At 40.0% G+C, this 25765-nt stretch overlaps 5 protein-coding genes across 8 annotated transcripts in view; 2 read left to right on the top strand and 3 right to left on the bottom strand.

The window, feature by feature from the left end:
* The window catches only part of LOC146466843 (intraflagellar transport protein 22 homolog), an 82686-nt gene extending 61611 nt beyond the window's left edge, over positions 1–21075 (bottom strand). The window contains exon 1 of the mRNA XM_085126822.1: positions 20755–21075. Within this exon, the coding sequence (XP_084982948.1) occupies positions 20755–20776 (22 nt within the window). The 5' untranslated portion in view covers positions 20777–21075. The remainder of the gene's footprint in view (positions 1–20754) is intronic.
* The window catches only part of LOC146466827 (E3 ubiquitin-protein ligase TRIM71-like), a 216952-nt gene that overhangs the window by 66706 nt on the left and 124481 nt on the right, over positions 1–25765 (top strand). The window lies entirely within an intron of this gene.
* The window catches only part of LOC146466840 (intraflagellar transport protein 22 homolog), a 56569-nt gene that overhangs the window by 713 nt on the left and 30091 nt on the right, over positions 1–25765 (bottom strand). The window lies entirely within an intron of this gene.
* Positions 1043–19395, bottom strand: LOC146466844 (intraflagellar transport protein 22 homolog). 2 transcript variants are annotated; one of them, XM_085126819.1, is made up of 8 exons: positions 19333–19395; positions 19073–19219; positions 6193–6260; positions 5938–6020; positions 3691–3783; positions 2981–3079; positions 1827–1927; positions 1043–1393 (listed from the first exon to the last, which is right to left on the bottom strand). In XM_085126819.1, exons 3-8 carry the CDS (start codon positions 6229–6231, stop codon positions 1242–1244), a joined length of 567 nt encoding a protein of 188 aa, XP_084982945.1. In that variant the 5' UTR covers positions 6232–6260; positions 19073–19219; positions 19333–19395; the 3' UTR covers positions 1043–1241. The 2 variants fall into 2 exon arrangements, with proteins under 2 accessions (XP_084982945.1, XP_084982946.1); XM_085126820.1 differs by lacking the exons at positions 19073–19219; positions 19333–19395 and adding an exon at positions 16808–16968.
* Positions 8298–10813, top strand: LOC146466845 (uncharacterized). The gene has a single exon (XM_085126481.1). The coding sequence runs from the start codon at positions 8582–8584 to the stop codon at positions 10811–10813; it is 2232 nt and encodes a 743-aa protein (XP_084982607.1). The 5' UTR covers positions 8298–8581.

Here is a 25765-nt window from a genome sequence, read left to right as displayed (position 1 = left end):
TCATGTTGTATGCATGTTACATGCAACAAAGCTGTACCATTATTAATGGCTGCCACTTTGAAGTGGCCAATACAACAATTTTCCACCTTGCTGATAAAGTTAAACTCATAAGATGGCAGACTCTAATTCAGCTGCAGTGAATGTTTAAAACCCTACAACCCTAACCAAAGCTGCTCTTCAGACACTAAGACAACCAGCCTGTGTATCAGTGTTGTAATGGTGTCTGTATTATTGTGGTAGAGAGTGTATTTCTAACAACTTTGGTCTCCCAACTGGCATCAACTGAAGTTAAATTATCCATAATAGAGAGTTGCCTTGTTATGGATGAGTCATATTACTGACAAGTTAAATTTGCCATATTATGGGGACATCCATACAACTGAGACAGAGTCTTCATGAATTTAGGTCTCACAAGAAAATGATAGAAAGATGCTGAGCTGTATATTTGTGGATGATCATGTACTGCATTGCCAAAGTAGAGCTTTTTGAAATTTACTCTCACTAGGAGAAGTTGACAATCCATAACAGCTGAGCTGTGCCATAATATATATAGGTGTCCAAATTAAGTACTGACAGAGACAGAATCTTCATCAATGGTGTCTCTAAAGGCCAATTAAGACGGCACAACTTTTGCTTGTGACTGTCGCATGCCATTTCTAGAGCAGGCGCTGCTCGCGTCATGAAAAAAATCAGTCATAACTCTCGTCACTCAACATTGCCTATGTAGGATTTAAAACATGTTTTAAAACAATAGTCTTAAGCAAGTTATATGTTTGATTTACACGAAACAATTTGTGTCGTAGGCCTGTTGTAAGCTTGTTGCATGCAACAAAGTCGGCCTTAAGAAATATGGATGAATGTTGTATTATGGAATTTGAGCCGTATTACTGAGGTACAGCTTTTATGAATGTTACTCTTACTAGGAGAAGTTGAAAAGGGGAGGCCTGCACCATTTGCAACGTCTTACTATACATGGTTCGTAGAAAGGACAAAAGAATGAACAACAGAACAGTGTTCCCACTGGTTGAAAGTCCATAAAAAGAGACGTACAAAAATAGAGGTGTCCATATTATGGTAAATGAACTTTTTATGACCAAATAAAATGTCCATAATAATGAGAGGTCCATAAGTGAACAAGAAAACAATGTCTCATATTTTTCACAAAACTTTGTACACATAAGCTTTAGCTATATACAGTCACTAGATAATAAATAGTTTCAATTGCTACATTAGCCCCAACATCATGTGTTCATTATACTTAGTTCTTCCTGGTCTCGTTTATCAGTCCAGTTTCTGATTACTTTCGCCAGCAAGTTGTGGAATTCATCCCTGACAGCTTCTGGTTCTTCATCCAGGTTTGTTTGCACACATGTCACTCTGGACAGTGATGACGCTGTGTGAAAAAAAAAATCAAGATTCTTGAAACTAATACGGAATAAAAAGTTCTAAAACAGCAATTTAACAATATTGCAGATGAGTGAAGAGGTTAAAAATTGCTTCTCTGAAACAAAACTGTTTAATAATACCAGCATTTTAATATGTTCAGGTTCAATGTAGAAGGGAATGGGTGGAAAATACAAAAAATACAAACCAGTAAGGTTGGTCTTTGGAGCAAGAAAGCTGGGATTAAGGTGGAGGGGGGTGGGGTGAGTAGAAAATTGTTTTGGCCCTCCATACCCTATCATTTCTTGACATAAAGGGGGTGGAGAGTGGTCTGTGATTGGAATGAGTTTGTACAAAGGACTTGACTCCCTAGCCATCCCCTCACACAAACCTGCACTGATTAGACCAGATTCAACTGCATTTTAAACAAAGAAACAACTTACGAAGTTTTGTTCTTGTCAAATCAGCAGCTGAAGGCCGGCGATGAGCAAACACTATGCACTGAGAATCTTTGAGGTTTTGTCCTTGAACAAACTGCGTGTACCTAAGAAAACATAGACTAGCTGTCAGAGATAAATTTATACAACCTAATATAGTCCACATAATAAACGTCACCCCATCATCCCAGTCTTCAACAAATTCTAATAACCTGACCCAAAAGTGGTACTAACAATTTTCAATTATCCATTCAACCACAGCGTCCAAAATTAATATCCTTTAGACACAATTTTCATTGTTCTTTACATATGGCCAGTGTGGGTTCATTACAGGATTATCATCAGCTTTTCAAGTTTTATTTGGTACATGAAGCATGCCTAACATTGCTACTGGGGAGAGACAGGTTGAGCCAAGTTACTTAATTTAAGATCTTTAAACAGTAACCGCCTTGCTAATGTGGAATATCAACTCTGTAGTTATGGATTAAGGTCCTTTTCAGTAGCTTCAACCCAACTGTGGAATTTCCTGCCACTTGAAATAAGATCTTGTGACAACTTGAACGTTTTTAAGAAAACAGTTAAGACTCATCTTTTTAAGAAAGTTTTTCTATAGAATGAAATACCACATTTGCATATTTTGTGCATTAGAAACATTAGACCTAAATATGTAAATGTAATTTTTTTTTTATTTTTTTTTATTCAGTATTGTATGGTGTAATTAAATTTATTTCCTGTAATTGTAAAGCACAATTGCACATCGCTGGAAATCGCACTATATAAATAAAGTATTACACATCTTGAGAAATATCACTTTGAGAGACACCACAGCTCAAGCCAGCTTTCATGTACCTTCAGATCAATAAGAGCATTCACCACCCAAGGATGGCAACTGGAAGATGAATGCTATCATTTTGATAGATCTGACTAGGCATCACACATCACGTCTAGACACCAAAACAAGAGTTTTCCAGTCCTTGATAAGAGTAAAAGCAAGTCAACTGAAACAACATTTCTGAACCCAATCTTAAATCCACACAATTCTGTGTTTTGTTTCCCTCATAACGGATCAGCTAACTACTAGTCCCTCTCTATCTCTGCAAACATACAGTTGATTAGATATTGGACATAAAGTAAATAATTAAATATCAATCTTTTCTCACCAGGTTTCTAATTCCTTATCGTGATTTGCTTGATCTGGATTATAGACAATTAAAACTCCATTGGCGTCCTTTTGGAAAGCTGGCCAGCAGGTAGAAAATCTAACAAAAATATACATTCTGGTATTAATAGTGTGTAGTGCAATGAAACAGTTCACAAACGTTCTGAACCAGATCCTGCAGGTTTCTGATAAACAATCTGTATTACATCTACATCTATAAAACTATCTATCAAGAAAAAACATGTTCTGTAAGGGGCTTACGTGCCAGGACAGCGGCAGATCTTGAAACAATCCGAATGATCTCAGTCAAGAACAAAAGGACTTGGGACAACTGTTACAAAGTATGCTATTACTTTGTAATTTAGTGTGACCTAACTATCCACTTATCCACACCCTCCCCCACACAGTGTTGAAGAGCACAATTTATTTTTCTTACACAGAGACCTGAACATTGTAAGGGGTGGGGGTCGTGGAACAGAGATTTTGCATTCCCCCTACCAAGAATTGGAGATGAGGCCAGATCAGCTGGCACAATAAACTGTTCCACTGTTTGACAGTTATAGTATGTCTTCAGTGTTCTCTAAGGGTTGTTAAAAAGATTTAGGTTGTAAATGTCGATCTTGAATATCTAGTTACTGGAATGCAAAATACAACTTGCATTCTATAAAACAGTGGTACAGTACTTTTATTTATCTTCAGGATACAACTCACTTGTGGTTCCCACTACAATCCCATAACTCCACTTCACAATTAGCTGTTTTTCCAGGTGATATTTCTATCCCATTGCACTCAAATTCTAGAATTCTGTCAGAGGAAAAACTTCTTTCAGTTAATGCCTACCAAGTGTCAAAACAAGGGTATGTGACAAAGAAACAATTCAAATAACCAGGTTAAGTTAGTATAATTATTATAGCCTGCATAAGTAGTAGGATTGATATTATGATATGTAAATATCGAGAAGTGTCAGAAATGGTAATATACACAGACATTTTCGGTATATAGCCCTTTTTCAGTGTGAAAGGAAACTGTTAGAATACGCAATTCAAATGGAGGCATGTGCACATATACATACAGCCAAATCTGTATTAAGCAGCACATATTGAGCGTTCACCCTCTATTATAAAATTAAGCGGTCAATAAATTTGTCAAAGTCCCGAAAATAACTTCCCTTAATTACTGCAATTCTGACCTGTATTAAACGGTCACCTCTATGAAGCGGTGGTGGTCACCCTTTACTAAGTCCCAACGAGCTGTTTGTATTGTCTTGATCTGTTTTAAATGGTCACTTTGTAAAAGGAAACCACTCAAATATGGTAACAAATAGCATGCCCGGGAATTGAATTTCTAATGACCTGTTATACTGACTGTACCATCTTGGCGTTAATGTTTTATTAGTCTGTTTCTGTGCATTTTCTCCTTTGTCATTCCATTTTATCACTGAACTTTCTTAACCAAGTAAGTGACTTTGTGAGTGCTTTTGTGCATGAACAGTTCACAAAGTTATCAAATGTGATAGAAAATGTTGCTTTTATTGTGTTTGACGTTGTATGGTCAACCTGTATTACAGACTGTAGGTGGTCACTTAGCCATTCCCTGAGGGTGACCGCTTAAAACACGTTCAACTGTAACTGGTAGTGCGTGCATGAATAAAGTCATAGTTCAAATTAAGCGGAAATTAAGGTTGAGTCCATCCAGCTGAACAGTTCCCAGTTGGAAAATCATCTTCATGTTTGTCCCACTGCAGTGTCTAGAGTTTAAATGTTGGGCCACAGGAAACCCAAGAGAGTTGTTGCGTACACTTTGTACATGTACACCTGTAAGTGTTCACTAAAACTCCTGAGGGTCCATCCAGTTTCACCAAGGTAAAGAGGGATTCGACTGCAGGATATGCAGTACACAAGACTGTATGTCCTGCAGTCCATGCCCTCTTCCTGGGTTATTTTAATAACTGAAAATTTTCTGGCAAAGATTACTACACAGCCCCATACATTAGTAATATATACATTTTTACAATAACTGTCCAAATTCCTGTGCACTGATTGGCTCATAGCTATTGTCTATGAGAGCACAGACAATAAAAATGACGTCAGATGTAACACGCGCACTTTCTGAACAACAAAATTGCCAATTCCGCTCGTGCTTTTTCCATGTTATTGTAAAAAACAAATCAACGGCAGTTTTCTATGGTCTATTCTCTTATAGACCATAAAATGACGCCATAAAATGTCCAAAACTTGGCAGTGAAACCACTCGTCTGCGGCTCATGGTCCCACTTGAGTTTTGAACATTTTTTGACGTCATTTTATGGTCTATAAGAGTATAGACCACAGAAAACTGCCGTCGATTTGTTAATTTGCGAATAAAATTCTATTCATGTTCGTTCATCGTGTGAGAGGGTTAGTATGACAGTGATGTATGTATAATTATTAAAAACTGGATCATTATATAATGCAATTCCAGGTTTTTGATTGGCTTAGCGGCCATGGTATATGAGCCATTATACCATGCCCGAGAAGTAACACCATAAATTGTTTTCTTGTTGCTCTTAAAAAGGAAATCAGCAAGGCCTACCAATATTACTTGCCTGTTTTTAACAAAACAATTATTCCACTCGCGCTTGTTGGATATGAGATAATTATAGCCAACTCGGCGCTACGCGCCTCATTGGCTATCTTTCATCTCATATCCAACGCGCGCTCATGGAATAATTGTTAATTAAATGTAAGGGCTGTGCCAAAATCTTTCCAATTTTCTTTAAGATATTTCAACATTAAACCTTAATTATCTGAGAGTGAAAAAGTAAAATTTGAAAAATCTGACCTGCGAACGTGTACATTAACGTAAGCCTCAAGTTTGCATAAGATGCATGGTTTCCATGACACAACACAAATTGTTGCTTGTTGATATCAGAATTTGCATATAGTATCTTTCAACACTGAAGCTAACTTCATAATTTACCTGACACCTTGCGTAGGATGGTATTCCCCTCCTGAAGTTTCAGTAGCATCGGAAAGGAAATTGGAAATTATAGTTTTACCGCTCTGCAAGGAGAGAAACAGCCATTTGTATATATCAAATAAAACAACTGCATGGTTATGAAACAAGCAATTATATACCCACTTTAATATCGTTTTTTGTCAATTTAAAATTACTAATATGTTTTTTTACATAACATAGCACAGATATCCTTGTTTCTAAACGTAAAAAAAATACCTCACAAGGTCCTAATACGAGAATTTTCGCCTTGAACATCCCGAGATAAACTGTCCTGCTTCTTCGATCTGGAAGAGAAATAATGAGAGGAGATTGGGGCGAGTAAAGGAACGCCTGGCAGTTTGTTGTATTTGGTAAAAAAAAAAGAGAAATTACTTTATTTTCCGAGATTTTCAGTGGATAAACGACATTTTTGATAATATCAAATTGTAACGAAATCGCTGAAAACCGCGTTGAGGGTTTATTAGGTTTATGTTACATAATTTTTCAGTACCGGAGGAAGTCTTCTAGCCGTCAATGGACTTGTTAAAAATGCGCGCTTTTCCTTACGGTTTTTCTTACATAACATAAATATGTTATTACTGATAATTTTCTAAAGAAAATATTATTTTTAAATCTTAAAAAAATGTTCTGATTAACAAGGTACTTAGTAAATATCGGATTCTTACTTTAATTAAGTAAAACAAAAAAAAAAATGGTAAATTTCTGCTTTTGAAGAGAATTTAGGAATAGACTAAGCTCTGATAGGAATTTATTAAACAAGCAAAGATATCGATGTTTATTAAAATACCTTTTTTCTTAAAACTTGGATGGTCCATTGGATTAGCCAATCTAAAGTTCTGAGAGGCGCTTGGCGACATGACTTTCATTCGAAGTGAAATTTTTTATAGAAACAAAATTAACCAATGTGCAGGAATATTCGTCCGATATTGATGTAGCGCAATTAGAATTATCCTTGAATAAAATGGTATTCCTCCAATCATTTAAAGATGGACAAACTTTGTTAATAATTAACGAGTAAATTTCCACGATTATCAGCAACAATAGAAGTCATACTTCGAAAATGTAAATAAAAAACTAATTACATGAAACCAAATGTATGAGGATAAAACCGAAGATCGAATGTGTACTGGGTTTTAGGTCGATACGGACTAAAATAACGCTAAAAATTAAACATTCTGTTTGTCTTCAGTGGGAAGGGATACTCCGACAAAATAGACACATGTAAAAATAGCACATATTACTGACGCCTATAATCTACGCTTGTGAGTTCTAATAGCTTGTAATAGGTAAGCTAGGCTAAGTAGCCAGGTACGAGCGCAAGATTTGCATGTCGCCATAAAAAAAAATCTGGCAATAAAAACGTCGAGGTCTACTGGCCTATGTTTGTTTACCCATTTCTTATGATTCTAAAGACGGCAAAACTAACGCTTTTTCGAATAAACCCCACAGAAGAATTTTATTTGTATAAAGTTTTGAGTGTTGTTTTCCAGTTTAAGAGTATCAGGACGAGACTATTAAATGCTTCCTAGCAAACACGATGGCTAATTTCGAGACTGAAATTCAAGTCTTGGTGAGGCTAGCTACTAAAGCTAGTGTTTTTCTCGTAATTATCATAATTTTAAACAGGAGAAAAACTAAATAGTTCTTCTCAACAATTTGAAAATAAAACACATTAAATTAACGCCAGCATAAACAGAAAAATCAATCAGATAAAAGACCTTCAAATTCCGAAACGAAAGCGGCCTCAGAAAACAATGAAGCCTTGAACAGGATTCAAACCCATGACCTCTGTAGTTTACAGAATTAATATTAAGCCAAGCGGCGGCTGGGACAAACAAATGAAAGTGAACTGTATGAATATTCAGTAAAATGTATGATCTTTCAAATTTTTCACTTAAATAAATTAAGAAAAAACTCATTAATGTACCTCAACTTTCTGATAATAAGAGCTTGGTTTAGCTATGAGATAATGTTGTGGAAATATATTAAGCATTTTATACGGGAGATCACAACGGATCGTTGCTCCAAACAGGGTTCTTCCATAACCATACTGCATAAATCTTTACAACTGAATTCGAAGCTAGTCAGTTGTACATCATATCTACCTTATAATTATCTCCGCCATCTATGTTTTTTATAAGATATCGACACAGATACAGTACTCAAAGACTTTTACTCAAGAAAGAGGTCTGCATTGTTATCCGAAATAACTACGCAAAATAATTGAGATCTGATAAAATTCAGGTACTGCACGGAAATATTCTATATTTGGTTGCAAAATATCAATAATTCAAAATGCCTTACAAACCTACCCTTGTTGAATAGACTTGACTTGTCTTGAACTTTAATCTTATTTTGTTTTGTTTGTTATTGTTGCCTAATCTGTCATGCGATCTTTGTTAACAATGTATGCGCGCGCAAGTCACATGGCAAGAACCTTTGTAATGCGGTCGCCATTTTTGAATACACTCTCTGATTGTTGTTTGAGTTCTGATTCTTGTCTGTACCGTTTATCTTCGCCTTTCGTTACTAAACCGACGCTATTATTACTACCCTTATACCCGCATGACATTTTGGTGCCGGGACCAGGATAGTACGACTCAGAATGGCGGAAACTCTACCGAAACTTATCTCTTCTCGTGCGGGATATCGAGCTCATTTAACGAAGACCCTAAACAAGGCAAAGGATCTTATGAAGAAGGAGAAACCCACCGAAATGGATGTCACCTCGCTAAATAGCATCATTGAACAACTTACACGGAAGAATTCCATCCTCAAGAGACTTGATGAAAAAATCGCGGTCCTCATCGATGAACCGAAAGACCTCGAGCAGGAAATTTTTGAGACGGAGGAAATTCATGATGAGATACAAGAGACATCCAGCCAGATAAGTAGATTTATTCACTTGACGGTAACTGATAAGAATTCTAATCAGTCTCCTTCCCCTGCTACCCTCCAAGAATCTCCGCAAATGGCGAACAATGAAACACCACTCGTACCACTCGACCCTACAAATACTGGCTCTTCAGGGATTCAAGAAAGTACCTCTGTAACTAATACAACCCTACTGAACCCTCAACCACCCCTGAACACGCAGTCACCGCCACTGGTCCCTCAAGTGAATGCTAACCACACTAGCCGTCTTCCCAAGCTAAATTTACCTACTTTCTCAGGCAACCCCCTCAACTGGTTCACATTTTGGGACTCATTTGATGCAGCAGTTCATTCCCACACTGCTCTGGGGGGAGTGCAGAAGTTTAGTTACCTAAAGGCCCAACTAGTGGGGGATGCTTCAAGAGCCATAGCTGGTTTCCCACTTAGCAACAATAATTATGAGCAGGCTATTAAACTTCTCAAGGAACGTTTTGGGCAACCCAGCAAGATAATTAGTGCCCACATGCAAGCTCTCCTAGACATACCAAACCCCACCAATCAACTATCAAGCCTGCAACTGTTTTACGACACTATGGAGAATCATGTCAGAGGTCTGGAATCTCTTGGGAGGTCACACGAAACCTTCGGGGATCTCCTTGTCCCAATTATCCTAGGAAAACTACCACATGAGTTGAGAAGGAACTTAGCTCGTGAACATGACAACCCTGAATGGAAGTTCCAGGAGCTGAGAGAAGCCATTGTAAAGGAAATTCGAATCCTTGAAGCAGGTGTCCAACTTAATGACCCACCCTATGGAGGCTCCCCTACAGTTACTGGTTCTTTCCTCACTCAAACACAAGGGAAACACCCACATCCCGGGAAACAGAATAACCCAGCACCCAAAAGTTGTCTCTACTGCAAAGGTTCCCACCCCTCCTACAACTGTCAAGTAATCACGGATCCTCGGGAGAGATGGGCAAGGGTTAAGAGTCTCGGACACTGTTTCAACTGTCTTGGAAACCATAAGTCTTCTGTGTGCCAGTCAAGATTCCGTTGCCATAAATGTAAGGGAAAACATCACACAAGCCTCTGTTTGGGTATCACCAATCCCCCCACCAGCCCTCAGACTATGAGGGGCACTGCTCCTGCTCACAGTCCTCGAACTTCTACGGGAGAACTACCCTCTCAAGTACATGCCTCTCTTGCCCCGATTAATCCAGCAAACAGTACAGTCAACCATGGTCAACTCGCACTCTTGAAAACTGCCATAGCAACTGTTGGCCATGACCTTACTCACTGTGAGGCTAACATGCTCTTCGACGAGGGTGCACAACGCTCCTTTATCACCCAGACCCTAGCTAATCAACTGGGCGTACGTTACACTGAGAAAGAATCTATTGCCTTGTCAGCCTTTGGTGCACACTCATCATCCAGCAGACACTTACCTGTCGCCAACATCAACATTGTCACCGTTTGTGGAGAGCAAATACCACTGCGTGTCCTTGTGGTTGAACAGATCGCCACACCACTTCAGAACCGTTTCCGTCAACAGCTCCATACCGTACCCCACCTAAGGGGTCTTCAACTCGCTCACCCTGTGACGTCAGACGAGAACTTTGAGATCTCCCTCCTTATTGGTGCGGACCACTATTGGGACATAGTGAAAGACACTGTCATCCGTGGTCAAGGCCCAACTGCTGTAGAATCGAAACTCGGTTACCTTGTCTCTGGCCCACTACAGACTAACTCTGTAAATCACACTGATACCGTTGTCAACCTGCTACAAACACTGTCTTCCACAATGGAGGTAGAACGTGACCTTGAGCATTTCTGGTCCTTGGAGTCTCTCGGCATCTCACCACCTACAGAGACGGATGAACATGAATCCTTCCTACAACACTTCCAGAGTTCATCAATCACAAGAATGCCTGATGGCAGCTACAATGCCAAATTTCCATGGTAACTGCGCTCACCGTACACGCGCTATGGTACGTCGCATTGCTCAGACACCCAACCTCCTCAGATCCTATGGCGAGATAATCGAAGAGCACGAGAAGCGTGGATTTATTGAAAGGGTTGACAATGTGACTAGCCTGGATAGAGCACATTATTTACCGCATCATGCAGTCAAGAAAGAGTCAGCTACCACACCCATCAGAGTTGTTTTCGATTGCAGCTACCGTTCCTCAACCAATTCTCCAAGCTTGAACGACTGTCTTGTGGTTGGCCCTCCATTCCTAACTGATATGTGCTCCATCATCATCAGATTTCGTACCTTCACCTATGACCTGTCCACTGATATCGAGAAGGCCTTTCTCCATGTCGGTCTTGACGAAGGTGACCGGGACTTTACCAGATTCTTCTGGTTGTCAGACACCACCAATCCAGAAAGTGAATTTCAAGTCTTTCGTTTCAAGACGGTCCTGTTTGGTTCAACAAGTTCCCCCTTCATGTTACATGCTACACTGCATCATCACCTGGAAAACTACACCTCACCTGTGGCCAAGGACATGAAGAACAATATGTATGTGGACAATGTCATTTCAGGACGTGACCATGAAACTGACATCTTACACTATTACCAAGAGTCAAGATCCATCATGTCCGCAGCCAACTTTAACTTGCGCTCGTGGGCATCAAATAGCCCATTACTTTGTGAACAAACCAAGAAGGATCAAACAGCTGACACAAACACTGTTGTAAACATTCTCGGTTTGCGATGGGATCCATTCCATGATACCCTCTATCTTGCTCCTAAGGAAATAGCCCCTCAATCAAGTCGACCTGTCTCCAAACGTGATGTGTTACAACTCTCCTCAAGAATCTATGATCCTTTGGGACACTTATCTCCTGTAACCGTGAAAGCCAAACTCCTGATCCAAGAGCTGTGGCAGAGGAAACTTGAATGGGACGAACCACTTCCGGCAGACCTCGAAGCCAAGTGGAACGATATTGCCCGAGATATTCAAGAGGCTAACAAACTAGTCTTGCCAAGGTGCTTCTTCCCACAAATGCAGACCGAAGCACAACCCATCTACCTACATGTGTTTGCTGACGCCAGCCCCAAGGCGTATGGAGCAGTCGCCTTCATCTCTAATGATCACCATTCCTCATTCGTCATGTCGAAGTCGCGTGTTGCCCCTTTGAAGGAACTGACACTTCCCCAGTTAGAACTCATGGCAGCATCGATCTGTGCAAGACTAGCCCACTTTGTATCAGGAGCCCTCCATTCAAGATTTCCCAACCTTACAGTCAAGTTGTGGTCCGACAGCGAGATAGTCCTCCACTGGTTACACAGCGCGAAACCCCTAAAGCAGTTTACGGCAAACCGCACCCAAGAGATCAAGAAGCTGTTCCCTGTTACTGTCTGGAGTCATTGTCCAACTCATGACAATCCTGCTGACATGCTTACTCGTGGGATCAATGCCACACAGCTTCGCACTTCCTCTCTTTGGCTACATGGTCCCCAATGGTTACCATTCGTCGAGCAATGGCCATCTTGGAATCACTCAACGACTCTTCATCTGCAACTCTCCAATATCACACATGTGGAAGACACTGACACCGCAGTCAACAATACAGTGACCATGACCGATGGTACTACTCAGACAGATCTAGTGGAGAAGCAGCCAGGCATCCACAATCTCATTGATGTGTCCAGATTTAGCACTCTCTCCAGCTTGCTCGCTGTAACAGCATACGTTCTACGGTTTGTGAAGAACTTGCAAAACCCTGCAGCAAAAACAGTGGGTCCACCATCTGTCCAAGAGAGGAAAACAGCCCAACGCAAATGGATCCAGAACTCTCAAGCGCTAATTTATGCAGATGAGATTGCTAATCTACAGTCCAATTCAAGTACTCGTCTAACCTTAGTGAGACAGCTTCGCTTGTTCCTCGACGCTGACGGCTTTCTTCGTTGTGGGGGGAGGATACATAATGCTCCGCTTACGGATTCAGCAAAATTTCCCTACCTGCTTCCGCCCAACCACCCTTTCACAGCACTGGTCGTATACGAAGCCCACAGGAAGCAACTCCACTCTGGTGTCAACGCGGTAGTGACGTCGCTACGCCAAAACTTCTGGATAACTGCAGCACGCCAGTATGTAAGGAAGCTTCTTCGCCGCTGTGTGACCTGTCGTAAGGTGGAAGGAACAGCCTTCAGAGCTCCGGATCCTGCGCCCTTACCCAAACTGAGAGTCCAAGAAGCGACACCCTTTTCAGTAACTGGAGTAGACTTCACGGGACCCCTTTATGTGCGATCAGAAAATGGCGTTACCAAGAGCTACATCTGTCTCTTCACCTGCGCTGTCACCAGGGCAGTACATTTGGAAGTAGTCAGTGACCTCTCAGAGAAAAGTTTTCTTCAAGCCTTCCGGCGATTCTCAAGTCGCAGATCTCTTCTACATCACATGATATCTGACAATGCCTCTACCTACCTCGCTTCTGCAGAAACACTCAATGAGCTATTCCAATCTCCTTCACTAAAGGAACAGTTCAGCCGACAAGGTGTCGAGTGGAAGTTTATCCCTAAACGTGCCCCCTGGTACGGAGGCTTCTGGGAACGACTCATCGGACTGACAAAGAGAGCCATAAAGAAGACACTTGGCAAGACATCTGTCACACTAACAGAGCTCCAAACACTCACCGTCGAAGTGGAAGCCATTCTAAATGATCGCCCTATCACCTTTGTATCCAGCGATTCTGCAGACGAAGAACCATTAACACCCTCACATCTTCTACACGGGAGAAGAATTACCTCATTGCCCTACCCTGTTGCTGACGATGATCCATCTGATCCCGACTATGGAAGTGCATCTGACATGAGGCAACGTGTAACAACACAAGCCCGTATCCTCGAACGTTTCTGGAACAGATGGAGACACGAGTACCTTACCTCTCTTCGTGAATTCCACAGAACAACTGGGACCAATGAGCAGTCGATCAAGTCAGGAGACGTTGTGTTGGTCCATAACGAGGGTCCTAGGTCAACCTGGAAGCTAGCTGTTATAGAGAATCTGATTAGGGGAAGTGATGGCCTTGTCCGGGCAGCGCACATTCGCACAAGTACCGGGTACACCAACCGACCAGTGACTAAACTGTACCCACTTGAAATCACCACAACTACCACTGTCCCTAGTGTTGCGTCGCATGACCGTCCTGAACAGCAACCTGCCGCAGTTCCGCCCACTAGACCGAGACGAGCTGCAACTACTGAGGCTATGAGGAGAATCTCAAATTGGGCGAGATGCATCCGCGCGCCCCCGGAGGATGTTGAATAGACTTGACTTGTCTTGAACTTTAATCTTATTTTGTTTTGTTTGTTATTGTTGCCTAATCTGTCATGCGATCTTTGTTAACAATGTATGCGCGCGCAAGTCACATGGCAAGAACCTTTGTAATGCGGTCGCATTTTTGAATACACTCTCTGATTGTTGTTTGAGTTCTGATTCTTGTCTGTACCGTTTATCTTCGCCTTTCGTTACTAAACCGACGCTATTATTACTACCCTTATACCCGCATGACAACCCTCAGAAGATTGAGTTTCCTTAAACATCTTTTAGTTCCTTTTTAAGCTGAACAAGTTTTGCACTTTTCAGCTCAGTTTCAACGAAACTTTACACAATCTATGATGTACTATTAATATAACACTGACGCACTAACTCCGTTTTAACGAGTTCTTGGAATTATTTGTGCGAGTTTTTAAGACATGACTTTCGGTCTTGTCAGTAAAGCTGATGGCGTTGAAAGCGTAGGGGCTTGCCTCATTTAGGGCTTTGTTAGCAAACTGACATAAAAAACAATACGTTGACTTTAAGTACAAAACAACTCATAAAGTTTAGAAAGAAAAACAGCCCCACTTTGACAGAACTCACAATGTTTCGGATTTCCTAATGGACAGATCTTTGTTGGTTGTTAATGTGAAAAAGTTAACGGTACACACTTTGTAAGATTATACATTTATATTCAATCGTTTTTGGTTTACAAAGTAGACCTCAGAGTTATTAAAAGTACTTATTTGGGCGAGGGTTTATAATTAATTGAATGGGAATCACTTGACACAAGGCAGGTGTGATAAACCATAATTAAACACTAAGGTTTGGCAACTCTCACAGTTGTGTTGCGTGGCAACGAAGCAGGTTCTGACACGTAATATTTTAAAGCATGCGTATTAGCTTTAAACGTCTCCAATCGGTTCCTGGGTTGAGTTTGTCATAGGTTAAAGTCCTTGCTGCGAGATATTTTCCTCCGAGTACTCCAATATTTTTCTTTCTCCTCAAAGACTACCATTTGCAAATTTTAATTCCATCCGGGCAGTGAAGCGTGGGAAAACGCATGCGGGCAAGTGACGCTGAGTTTTGGTTTAAATTCTAACTAGTTGAGAATGTGGCATGAATATTTTCAACCAATCACAGAGCGTCACAAAGCAAGGCAACTTAACTTCTGACACTCAGTAGCCTCCTTCTCCTTTTAAAATACTCAAATTCAACTTGATATCGAGCTCCAAAGGACACAAACAAAACAAATGAATAAATTTGTTCATTCAATTTCCTTTAGGCCTCGTTTTGAGAGGAGCCCATGGAAAGTCGCCCTTTAGCTGCTAGAGCATTCTTTTCTTCGTCTTTGAGGCATATTTGACGCGCATGTGCGGTGACGTAGCAGGACGCTGGTAAAATACCCGGCGTGACTTGCGAGAAACACACCACTGACTTCTAACGCGGGTCACAAGTCCACTTTTGACAGAAATTTTTACAGTTGTTTTTTGTTGTTGCTTTTGATTTTTGTTGTGTGTTGTGTGTTTGTCCGTTATGTTTTTTTTTTCAATCAATACATGTAAGACAAATTCTTAATATCTAAGAAAGCTTGCGCTAACAAGCTTTCTGGGATTAGTTTTTTGTTATCGAACGCGAGAGGGTTGCGACAAAGTGGTAGCGGAAATTAAGCGGAAGAAGACTTTTAACACAACATAATCACGACAACTCTTAATAGTGTCAGCTCATCAAAGAAAGAAAGAAAAAAAACCCGGCCAATTTGCAAAAAATAAAACTTAGAATATGGTGATAACTGTTTAAATGGCATCTGGTGTATCTGGCATTCGACTAAAAAAGCGCCGTTTACGTAAGTTTAATTGACCAAATTGCTCGGCTCTTTTACGAAGAGATATCAGACCAAATAATTTATTGAAGACAATCGAGCTAAGCCAACACTGCACTAACAATAATAACGATCTGACATCCTCCCTTCACAAAATATGCAAATTTTTCCAAGAAATATCCCAGCCGTGAATTTTTAAGAGAACAACTGTTTCATTTACTCGCTATTGTGTTAAAAAATTAGTGCATTATTTTATTTCTGTAAGATATTTTTGCACTTTTTTAAAAAAAAGCTTTCGGACATTAACTTCCCTAATTTGAAAGGAGAACATTGAGTGGCGATTTTTTCGTTTGGAGATTAAAAAACATAATAAGAATGAAATTAACTGGTTGTATCTAGCATAATAAACAGCTGTGAGCTTTCGTGAAATTTCGAAAAAGTTGATTTGTTAATTTTGAAATGAAACAAAAAATATAAAGAGTGGTGATAACTTGAAGATATAATTTTAAAATTCTCCATTTCTATGGTTTTCTAAAATCATATTCTTTTCTAGCCAGCTGGACAACTGAAAGTCAAAGTTGTAAAATTTTAATAGCATATTATTTTTCATAAGCGCTCATGAAATAGATCTGGATTTGTTCCCTTTCTTGTGATGTTCAATTTATTTGTGAAATAAATGTCTGAACGTCCCTTTAGTTTTATTTCAGTTTCGGCTTCTGACCAACTGATCATAACATAAGATCAAAATAATATTGTTTCCCTTAGTACAATAAAACCGAGAAAGGAATCGCTTTGAGACATTCGGCCTTGTGAATACAAATCAAAGAAACTTACAACCAATTTTCCAACATAGGCGGAAACTTACTTCCATCTCTGGGCTGTTTTTCCGGTCTGTCCTTCCTTTTCGATCTTCCCGAGCTAATTTGATCACGATGTTCCTCGGGCAGTACCCGAGAATGTTTTGGTTTTTCACTATCTGTTGGAGGTTTCGCCGACATAACGAGATGTGTTGTGAGAGGAGCTATAAGCACTGGCGCCGAAACGGCGACGCATAGATATTAAATATGCGAGTTTTTTAGCCCTCTTTACATATCCTACCGCTATTTTGACATTTGATTTAATCAATCGTCTTCTGCAATATGATCAGTATAAATCAACACGGCGGATATATTATTTTGGAACATTTCACTTTATTTGAATGTTAGGAGTGTTTATTTAAACCCATTAGTTCAAATTAGTAGAAAGCAAGCAAGACTTTACAACAATTTGTCTTAATTTCAATATTTCGGGGTTTCTTACAATTTTTTTTTCGAGCCCCATGTCATTTAGTTCGACGCATTTGTCAAAAAGAAAAAGATTAATATGTTCGCCGGTATCAGTGTACGCACAGGCTGGGCTCAAGAGTTTACGAGCACCGCGTTGAGTTTCTTTTGAGGTTTTCTTTAATTTCATTATACGTTTGTGAACTTGTTATACGAAACGAAGAATTTCGGAAAAAGAAAAAAACAACAAAATTTAAACAGAAAGTATAGAATTCAGTCTCATGATTAATTGCCTCGGCTAAAAAATAGTCAAACTTGAGGACAAATAGTCAATATGTAAACTGAGGTCTTTGTATACATGTATACCAAATGCAAACTACCAAACTACTTTTGGCAAACTGGCGACAAAAGCGCGCTTCAAATCTAGGGCAATTACTGGAAGTGAATAGGAAATAGAGAATTATTCCACTTGCGCTTGTTGGATATGGGATAATTATAAGCCCGGCGCTATAAACCTCTGGTGGCTATCTATTTAACAAATAGATTCCGAGTTGCCGTGCGTCTCTTCAGTAATAGATCACAGATGACGTCAAAATGTGGTAAGAACAAAAAAGTGGCACACGAGCCGCAGGCGAGTGTGTCACTGATGTCCTTACCACATTTTGACGTCTTCTGTGATCTATTACTGAACAGACGCACGGCAACTTGGAATCTATTTGTTTTATACAATGAACAGAAAGGAAATACAATAAACTTGCCTCGTAGCGCTTGACTGTACTGTTCCATTTCTGCCAGTTGAGGAATTTTCAAAGTCACCAACGCTACTTTCCGTGTTGGCTTCTTCTTTTCTTCTTTATCGTACTTGTAAACAGCTTCCCCTAAACTTTTACCGAGGCCTTCACTTGCTCAAAGCAGAATAATCGAGTAAATATTTTCAAAACTTTGAGCCTTTTCGTAGCGCTAACAGCTTTTTTGAAGATTTGTTCCAGTTTAGGCATTTTTTAATTGACAAGAACACTTTCGCCTTGGTTTCTTCTTTTTCTTGTTTGTAAACAGCTCCTGCTAAACTTTTCTCAGGGCCTTCATTGCTCAATTCGAAATAATCTCGCAAACATTTTCAAAACCGCGCGCCATGTTGGGCAAAACGAAGAGAACAATTTTTCCGTGACGTCATCCGTGTGTCTGTACTCTAATAGATCATGGGCAACGACCAATCACAGCGCGCGTAGCATTCAGTACATTGCATAACATCTCATAGCCAACACGCGCTCGTGGAATTATCGCTAAGCCTTGATCCAGGTTTGAGTAGCCAATCAGAGTGTGCGTAAAGCACTATCCATGACTTGTTGTATACTAATTGAAACAATCTCACTGGCGAGTACTTAATAACTATTAATCTTCTAACTAGACAAATATTGTACCACACCAAAGTACTTCTCAATAACTTCACTCAAATGGACACACTAAGGGATGCAGGATCAACCATCCTTTCAGTAGTTATGCTTTGTGATGTCATCTACGGACTCATGATTTAAAAAGACTGTGTGCAGCTTAATTAACAGTTCTTCTGTTGAGCAGTTTTCTTTTGAATGTTTACATTTTAGGATTTGACAGCGTAAACAAAAATACTTTAAAAAAATACTACTAGTGCAATAGCTTTCCTTTGAATGGTCACGCTTGACAGTCTGGCGTGTGTGAGGGTCTCATACAAGGAAGGGATGGAGTTCCAAACCACTCTCGTGTTTTTCATTACTATTGACACACAAAAATTGTAGGCACTGAGAACGAGGGTTTAAACGTGTCATATTTGGCTAATCTGGTCATTCCCAAGCCGACTTAAATGGCGCATGCACGCTCATATCGCATACCTCCAGATCTTCGCCTTGTGTGCTGTTCTTCGTAACTTACTGCCGAAGAACGCCGCTGTTCTTCGTGAGTTCGGCTAACTACCGACGGGCGTCTTTGATCTTCGTGACTTGTTCGGCTGGCTGCGGAGAGACGTCGGTTCGGATTTCCTAGGAAGAGAGCATTAAAGCAAAATTTTCTGCCCTTTGTCGAAATACGAGGATTCCTGTCTTTGAGAGCCATGATAGACTAGCACTGATACTGCACAGGTTACCCAACTTACCAACAGGGTTTGCACCGCTGCCCCTTCGACGTCGGAGCTGATCTTCTGCGTTGGCTGGGAGTCCTGTGTGAAAGAAAAATTAGCCTCAACGCAGTTCATATCAGCATGCAGTGCGTTATGTTGTGCGCAGGCGTCTGCTATTTCCTTTGAGCGGTCAAATAGGAGACACTTATGCGGACGCTAGCAGGATGCTTGTCATATGAACCCACTCCAATGAGTCTACTTTAGCTCAGTGGTAGATCGAAATTCGCAAACGAGAGTTTGTAGAATTTGCACTGTCTTTTGTATTTCTCTATCCCGACCAACTTACAGAGTTTTTTCTATGGGAACACAGAAAGCCATCTATTGACGGCTTTCAGAATTACAGGTCTTGTGTCGTAAGATGAAAACTGTATGACTGTCACAATTCATAACTGGATGTGAATGGTATTCAAAAGTGCCAATTAAGCCAATTTGGTTTTGACATAGAGCGTTATTCACGATGAAAAACAAACAAACAAATATACAAAAACAGCACAGTACCCGGATTCATGCTTTGTGGACGATAGCAAGGGAGCTCCAACCCGCGCAATCTACCGTTTTAAAGCACGTTACCAATTTTAAATTTTTCGATTCTCGGTCAGAATTATACCCACTTGCGTGCACTCCAGAATTGATAGATTTTTCTGATTTTGTGCTCACCAATAAAAATAAGGCTGTATTTTTATATTGAAAAACTAGAAACTGAGTGTGTTTGCAATGACAGTTGTAAAGAAAGAAAAGTACTGGACACTGTAGTAAAGGACGGATCAAATCAGCCACAAACTAACGAACAAATAAAACAGCAAAGTTAATTTCTCGGTTGAGAAATTAAATATTCCATACAACGCAATATTTCTCTTATGCAAGGTATTACAGATAGTGACTCTAAAGGCAACAGACGTTGAAAAGAGGATGTAACTTGATATTATAATAATTTAGGCTAAGTGATACAGTTTAAGTTGCAACGTTAAAAAGATAAAAACAAAAAACAGAAGTTTCAATTCTAATTCTAAGTCGTTCGTTTCCGTTTTTAACGATTATATCTGAAAATAAATCCTGGATATGCCGGGGATGTAACTTGAATATTCGGTAACGCTTTAACAATTTCACAATTCGAGTTAGTCCTCATGTATTACAATTATGTATGCATGATTCTGTTATATTCAGGAACAAAATAGAAATGAAAGATAAAACTCTTATTCAGGATCGTATCATAGCGAGCTTGTTCAGCATGCAATTGGTCTTGCCTTCTTAATTACTTTAATTCGACTTGGTCGTCACTCGATGGCAAAAATACAGCAATAATCCAAAAATATATATTTAACAATACTTCAAACTGAACAGATTGAAGGTAATAACTAGACAGTATTTTACATTTGTCTGAAAGAATAAAGATCATACCATTTGGGATCCTGGATTCCATTCGTACTTCTGCTGCTAAAAAAAATAATCACCTTTTGAATTGCTCCTGCAGAAGAAATTATCAAAACTAAAATTGAACCAGAGCAATCTTTTTGTCACAAAGGCCGAATGATAAATTTGTTTATATTTCAAAAAGACGAACTAAAATTTGCATCCATAATTAGGCAAAAGTGTCGGCAGAGCAGGTCCATTGTCGGAACTAAAAGGAGATCGTAAATGACTTTTATGTAAAGAATCGATTTCTTTACCCAGAGATTTGGCCGTTGATTTGTCGCAACATTTTGAGAACACAAATCTTTAATGAGAATTTTTAGCGATTGACTACTTCATTTACATGCATCACCGACTGAGTTTACTAAAAAAATCCGTGTTTCGTCAGGAGAAATTCATCAAATGACCTTGACTAAAACATTTGTCATCCGGTCGGGTAGCCTAAAATAGCTGCATAGTTTTTGTGGAATTAAATATTTATGTATTTTCGGCTAGATCTTTCCCTGTCAGAAACGGGAGACAAGATTAGCCATCATTAATATGCTCTGCTAACGTTATTGGTTAGCGAAATTAGGCCAAATTACTAATAACTGGGCTTACACGACCAAACGAGTAGAAATATCGTAAAAAAAGTACTACAAATTAGCGGCTGACTCAGCTCAGGTTCAAGAAAGCTATCCACCGATAATACAAAGATCGAAATATTTTTGCTTGAAGCGGAATATTCCTTTCAATCGTTTAAAAGGTAAAAGCATCAAAGTATAGAAGACAAATTTGAGTTTTCTATTAATCCTATAAAGCGAGCTCGTTTGCACTTTATTGCCAGTTTAATGTAGAGCAGGTGTAAACAGATTTGTCCTCATATGCCGAATATGCCGACAGAGTGACTCGTTCCCAGCCCCCTCTCGAACTTCCTTTCTGCGTGCTAGGATTTGAGAGTACAGTGAAACCTCTATTAAGCGGACACCTTCGGGACCTTCCCAAGAGTCCGCTTAATAGAGGGTGTCCGCTTAATAGAGGTTTGTAAAAAATTGCGCAGTGTTTGTTAACGATTAACATTCAACGGCTACTCTGTACTGTGATAAAGTTCCATTTCCTTTAGGAAGCTATCCAGAGTTCAAGTTCAATACCTTTCATTACCAATTTTAATTAGTGTTTTAAATGCAAAAACATAACAGCAAAACAGTAACGATAATACGCGCGGTATATGGACTCTTTCAGCGTTTGTACAAATTAGTTATTTCTTCAAGTAATCATAAATTGAAGATTGTTTCTGGTTTCGAATAACTATTTCCTGAAGCAGATCTGTTGATTTAGACAGGACCAGCGAAAGTTTCTCATTCCCTTTATATCTTGCATATTCGAGAAGCTTTTCGGCCATTTGTAGCGCTTCCCGGTCGGATTTTATTTCCTGTGCCTTCTCTTCCCCGTCATCCACACATAGCGCTTTCGCACCAACTTCTTCTTGTATTTCTCGGTCTTGATCATTTTGAACCAAAATGTCCTCCCTCACTTTTGCTCTCCATTCTGGGTCAGAGGGGTCCACGAGACCGGAGCAAACTTCAAGGTCGTCGTCACAACAAACAAATTCTTGCGCTGGACAAGAAGCATTGAGAGAATTCACCAGAAATTGCAAGCTTGACAGTTCCTCGCCTTCAAAAGGGTTATCCTCATCCTCCTCCACTTCCGCCTCGGGATATAGGCCAGTACGCTTGAAACATTTAATGACCGTATCACTGGAAACTTCGTCCCATGCCTGCTTTCCCCATTCAATGGACATTAGGAGATCAACGGATTTGACAATCTCACTTGCATTACTGGATACATTGACTTTGCTGCAAACATGACGTAAAAGGCGCTTCTTGTATTTACATTTCCAGTTTGCGATGATTCCACTGTCAAGTGGTTGGGTCTTTGACGTGGTATTTTTGGGCAAAAACTTTAAGGTGATGTTCGAAAATTTCCCCTCGAGATTTGTGGAGTGGCAAGGCGCGTTATCCAAAAAGAGCAAAATGTTCCTTTGCCTTTGCTGTAAGCGTTGGTTTAGTGAGCTAAGAATGTTATCCATAATATCGTTAGTCATCCACGCCTTCTTGTTACTAAAATAGTAGCATCCATATGGCCGTTTCCTGTCTTTCAGACGTTTGAAACAACGGGGCTGAACAGCATGGCCAATAATTACGGGATCTTCTTTTCCACCTGCAGCATTCACAAGAAATGCCCAAGTGTTTCTTTGCTTGGACTGCTTGCCGCCACTGCATCTTTTCCCTTTTTCACCGAGGCTTACGTCTGGAAGACCCTTCCAAAAGCACCCAGTCTCGTCCATGTTCCAGACGTTCGTGAGAGGGTATCACGAGAACAAAGAAATATGGGAACCTAAAATTGGTCAAGAAGCGATGTTATTGCGAGAACCTCAAAACAAATGGGACTCTAATGCAGTCGCAGTGGTAGGTGGTGTTGCAAGTGACACCATGGCGAGGAAGCAAGAATTGTCGAATACGGAACCCCTCAAACACCCCAACGAGTTTGAACCCGGACGGGACGAAGTGGTTGGCCATCTTCCTAAGCTAATGGCACCACACGTGACAAAGTTTTTGAAGAGACCGACAAATTCTGGCAAGGTAACAGTTACGGGGAAAAGAGTAAACCGAGGTGCCGGATATGGATTAGAGCTTCCCTGCGAATACCTCTTTTATGGTGATAAGTTCTCGTGTGAGTGGCCAAAGAAAAAATAGCCAAAGAAGGATTTGATTGTGAATAGCTGTGCTGTGCTTTGTGCAAGACTCTTGAGTGAACTTTGATCGCGGATGATAATAATCCGGACAACCACAGTTTATTGACAGCTTTATTAACCGACTGTTTTCAAGGACGTAATCCAATACTATATATTGTCAATTCAGGGTCCAGGCCCCAGTTGTTCAAAGGGTGGATAACTTTATCCACTGGATAAGTCACTATTCAGCGGTGCAAATGTACTCCACAAAACGTTTCTGGGAAGTTTTTCACACAGTCCCATACTTAAATTAGACATACGCTTCTACTCTATACACAAATTATAGGACTATAGGGAAATTCTTGCACACATTTATTTGCCGCATAGCGACTTATCCAGTGGATAAAATTATCCGCTCTTTGAACAACCGGGGCCAGGTGTTCAAAGGCCGGATAACTTTATCCAGTGGATAAGTCGCTATCCGTCAGTTTCAATCTGTGTAAAAATTTCAGTATTTCCTCTTGTACAAGCGAATATACACACTCTAACCACAGTTAAGTTTGGGAGTGTACGAAAACCTTGGACAACGTTTTACGTGAAGTATATTTTAGACCCTGAGTAGTGCCTTATCCAGCGGATAAAGTTATCCGGCCTTTGAACAACTGGGGCCAGTTCGGTGTCCGCTTAATAGAGGTTTTTAACAATAGAAATTAGCCAAATACAATTTATTTTAGTGTCCGCGTCCGCTTAATAGAGGTGTCCGCCGAATAGGGGTTTGTTATAAAGGGAAATATAAGACATTAATTTCGGGACCCGGCTTAGTGTCCGCTTAATAGAGGGTGTTCGCTTAATTGGGGGTCCGCTTAATAGAGGTTTCACTGTAACTGGAGAATTGCGATGAATCAGTATCCTAGAGAACCGAACGTTGTCTCAAGTTTAGCCTTTACATTCCCACCTAAGCAAACACCCTACAGGGATACCTTTTGATAAATAGAGCCGTTTCAATTCAGTTTAAAAGTAATTTCGTGTTTTGCGTTGGTTTTACTTTAATAGGGTCTTAACAACGCTCTGAGATTGGCCACTTTCCCAGCCAATGAGAAAAAAAAAAAACAGAACTGAAGCAATCGTGATTATCCTGCACGTGTTTTCCCGAGCTTGGTGGTGGTTACGTGTAGTTGCACATGTGATACGTGGTGGCGGACTGTACTAATATCAGAGTATAAGCTTAGTGCGAACAGTTAAAAGAAAAAGGCATGCAGCCTTGATAATCAGCTTTAGAGAATTGAAGGTTTATCTGTATCCAGTAACGGTGATATTGTTGTTGCGGATACAGCTGCAGTGACAAATTAATCGTATTATTGATATAAAAATTCGTGCTATTTTAGGAGTAATCGTTGAGAGAAATAAACGTGTTTATTTTGTTATCAAGTTTTTTTTATTTCAGCAATATTTGAAAACGACAACTAAGGGCTCATAGAGAGAGCTTACGTCGGATCAACTAACCCGCATAAAAACGTTTTATTGTCGGGTCTCCTAAGGCCGCCGGATAACTGAAATAAATGTTTGTATTTTTATGTGATTTCAGTCATCGATCATGGGTTTCAGTACCTTGCTAACATTGAATTCACCTTTTGCGCCTCGAGTTCGCAGAAGTTTTATTTCAGGTGATTTTTCAAAACACATCCAAAGAGACACGGCTTCCTCTTTGCACTCCACGCGTGTAGTATTTCCGAAACTTTTGAATGCAGGGGAAAACACGACGCGCAAATTATGCACAAATAAACTTCCGTACACCCTTTGCGTCCTTTCCCAGTAGTGTCAGTGTTTTCTCTGCAGGAGGCGAAAACAAAGGCTTCTGAGCGGGGGAAGGCTGTGGGGATTGAAAGGGAAAAGAGGGAGTGGCTTTTTTGTCCACCATACTTTCCACAGCCCGAAGCTACAATTAGCGTATGAATAATGATTAACTGCTTCATAGTTTCGTTTAACTATTGACTTGTGCTGACTCTAGTCTTCATAATAAACGACCTTTCTAAGAAATGTAATTTTGCTTTGGAGATGCTCGATTCCAACAGTGCCGATGAAGCCAATAGAGAAGGAAACTTGAAATTATCAAAGCACGCGGTTTAAACCTCACAAGGAGGACAAACCCAGAAAATTAAATCTCTCAAATATTGCCCTAAGGCAATCTGATGTGAAAACATCTTGACAGCTTCTTAAAGGTCATGCTTTCTTGAGCCCATCAAACAATTCCTAGAAATTCAGTTTGAAACCATTCTTTTACGATGT

This window comes from Pavona decussata, unplaced genomic scaffold (assembly GCF_977016875.1).
Source record: "Pavona decussata unplaced genomic scaffold, jaPavDecu1.1 SCAFFOLD_140, whole genome shotgun sequence".
Taxonomy (NCBI): domain Eukaryota; kingdom Metazoa; phylum Cnidaria; class Anthozoa; order Scleractinia; family Agariciidae; genus Pavona; species Pavona decussata.
Note: the sequence above shows the minus strand (reverse complement) of the source record. Positions and strands in the feature narration are given on the sequence as shown.

Excerpts from the sequence above, each read along its gene's own strand:
- LOC146466844 (XM_085126820.1), bottom strand. The coding sequence starts at position 16,940 with ATGTCGGCGAAACCTCCAACAGATAGTGAAAAACCAAAACATTCTCGG. Across the intron at positions 6,021-6,192 it reads TCGTATTAGGACCTTGTGAG|AGCGGTAAAACTATAATTTC; the intron begins GTATTTTTTTTA and ends CTCTCCTTGCAG. Across the intron at positions 3,784-5,937 it reads CATCCTACGCAAGGTGTCAG|AATTCTAGAATTTGAGTGCA; the intron begins GTAAATTATGAA and ends TTCCTCTGACAG.
- LOC146466845 (XM_085126481.1), top strand. The coding sequence starts at position 8,582 with ATGGCGGAAACTCTACCGAAACTTATCTCTTCTCGTGCGGGATATCGA.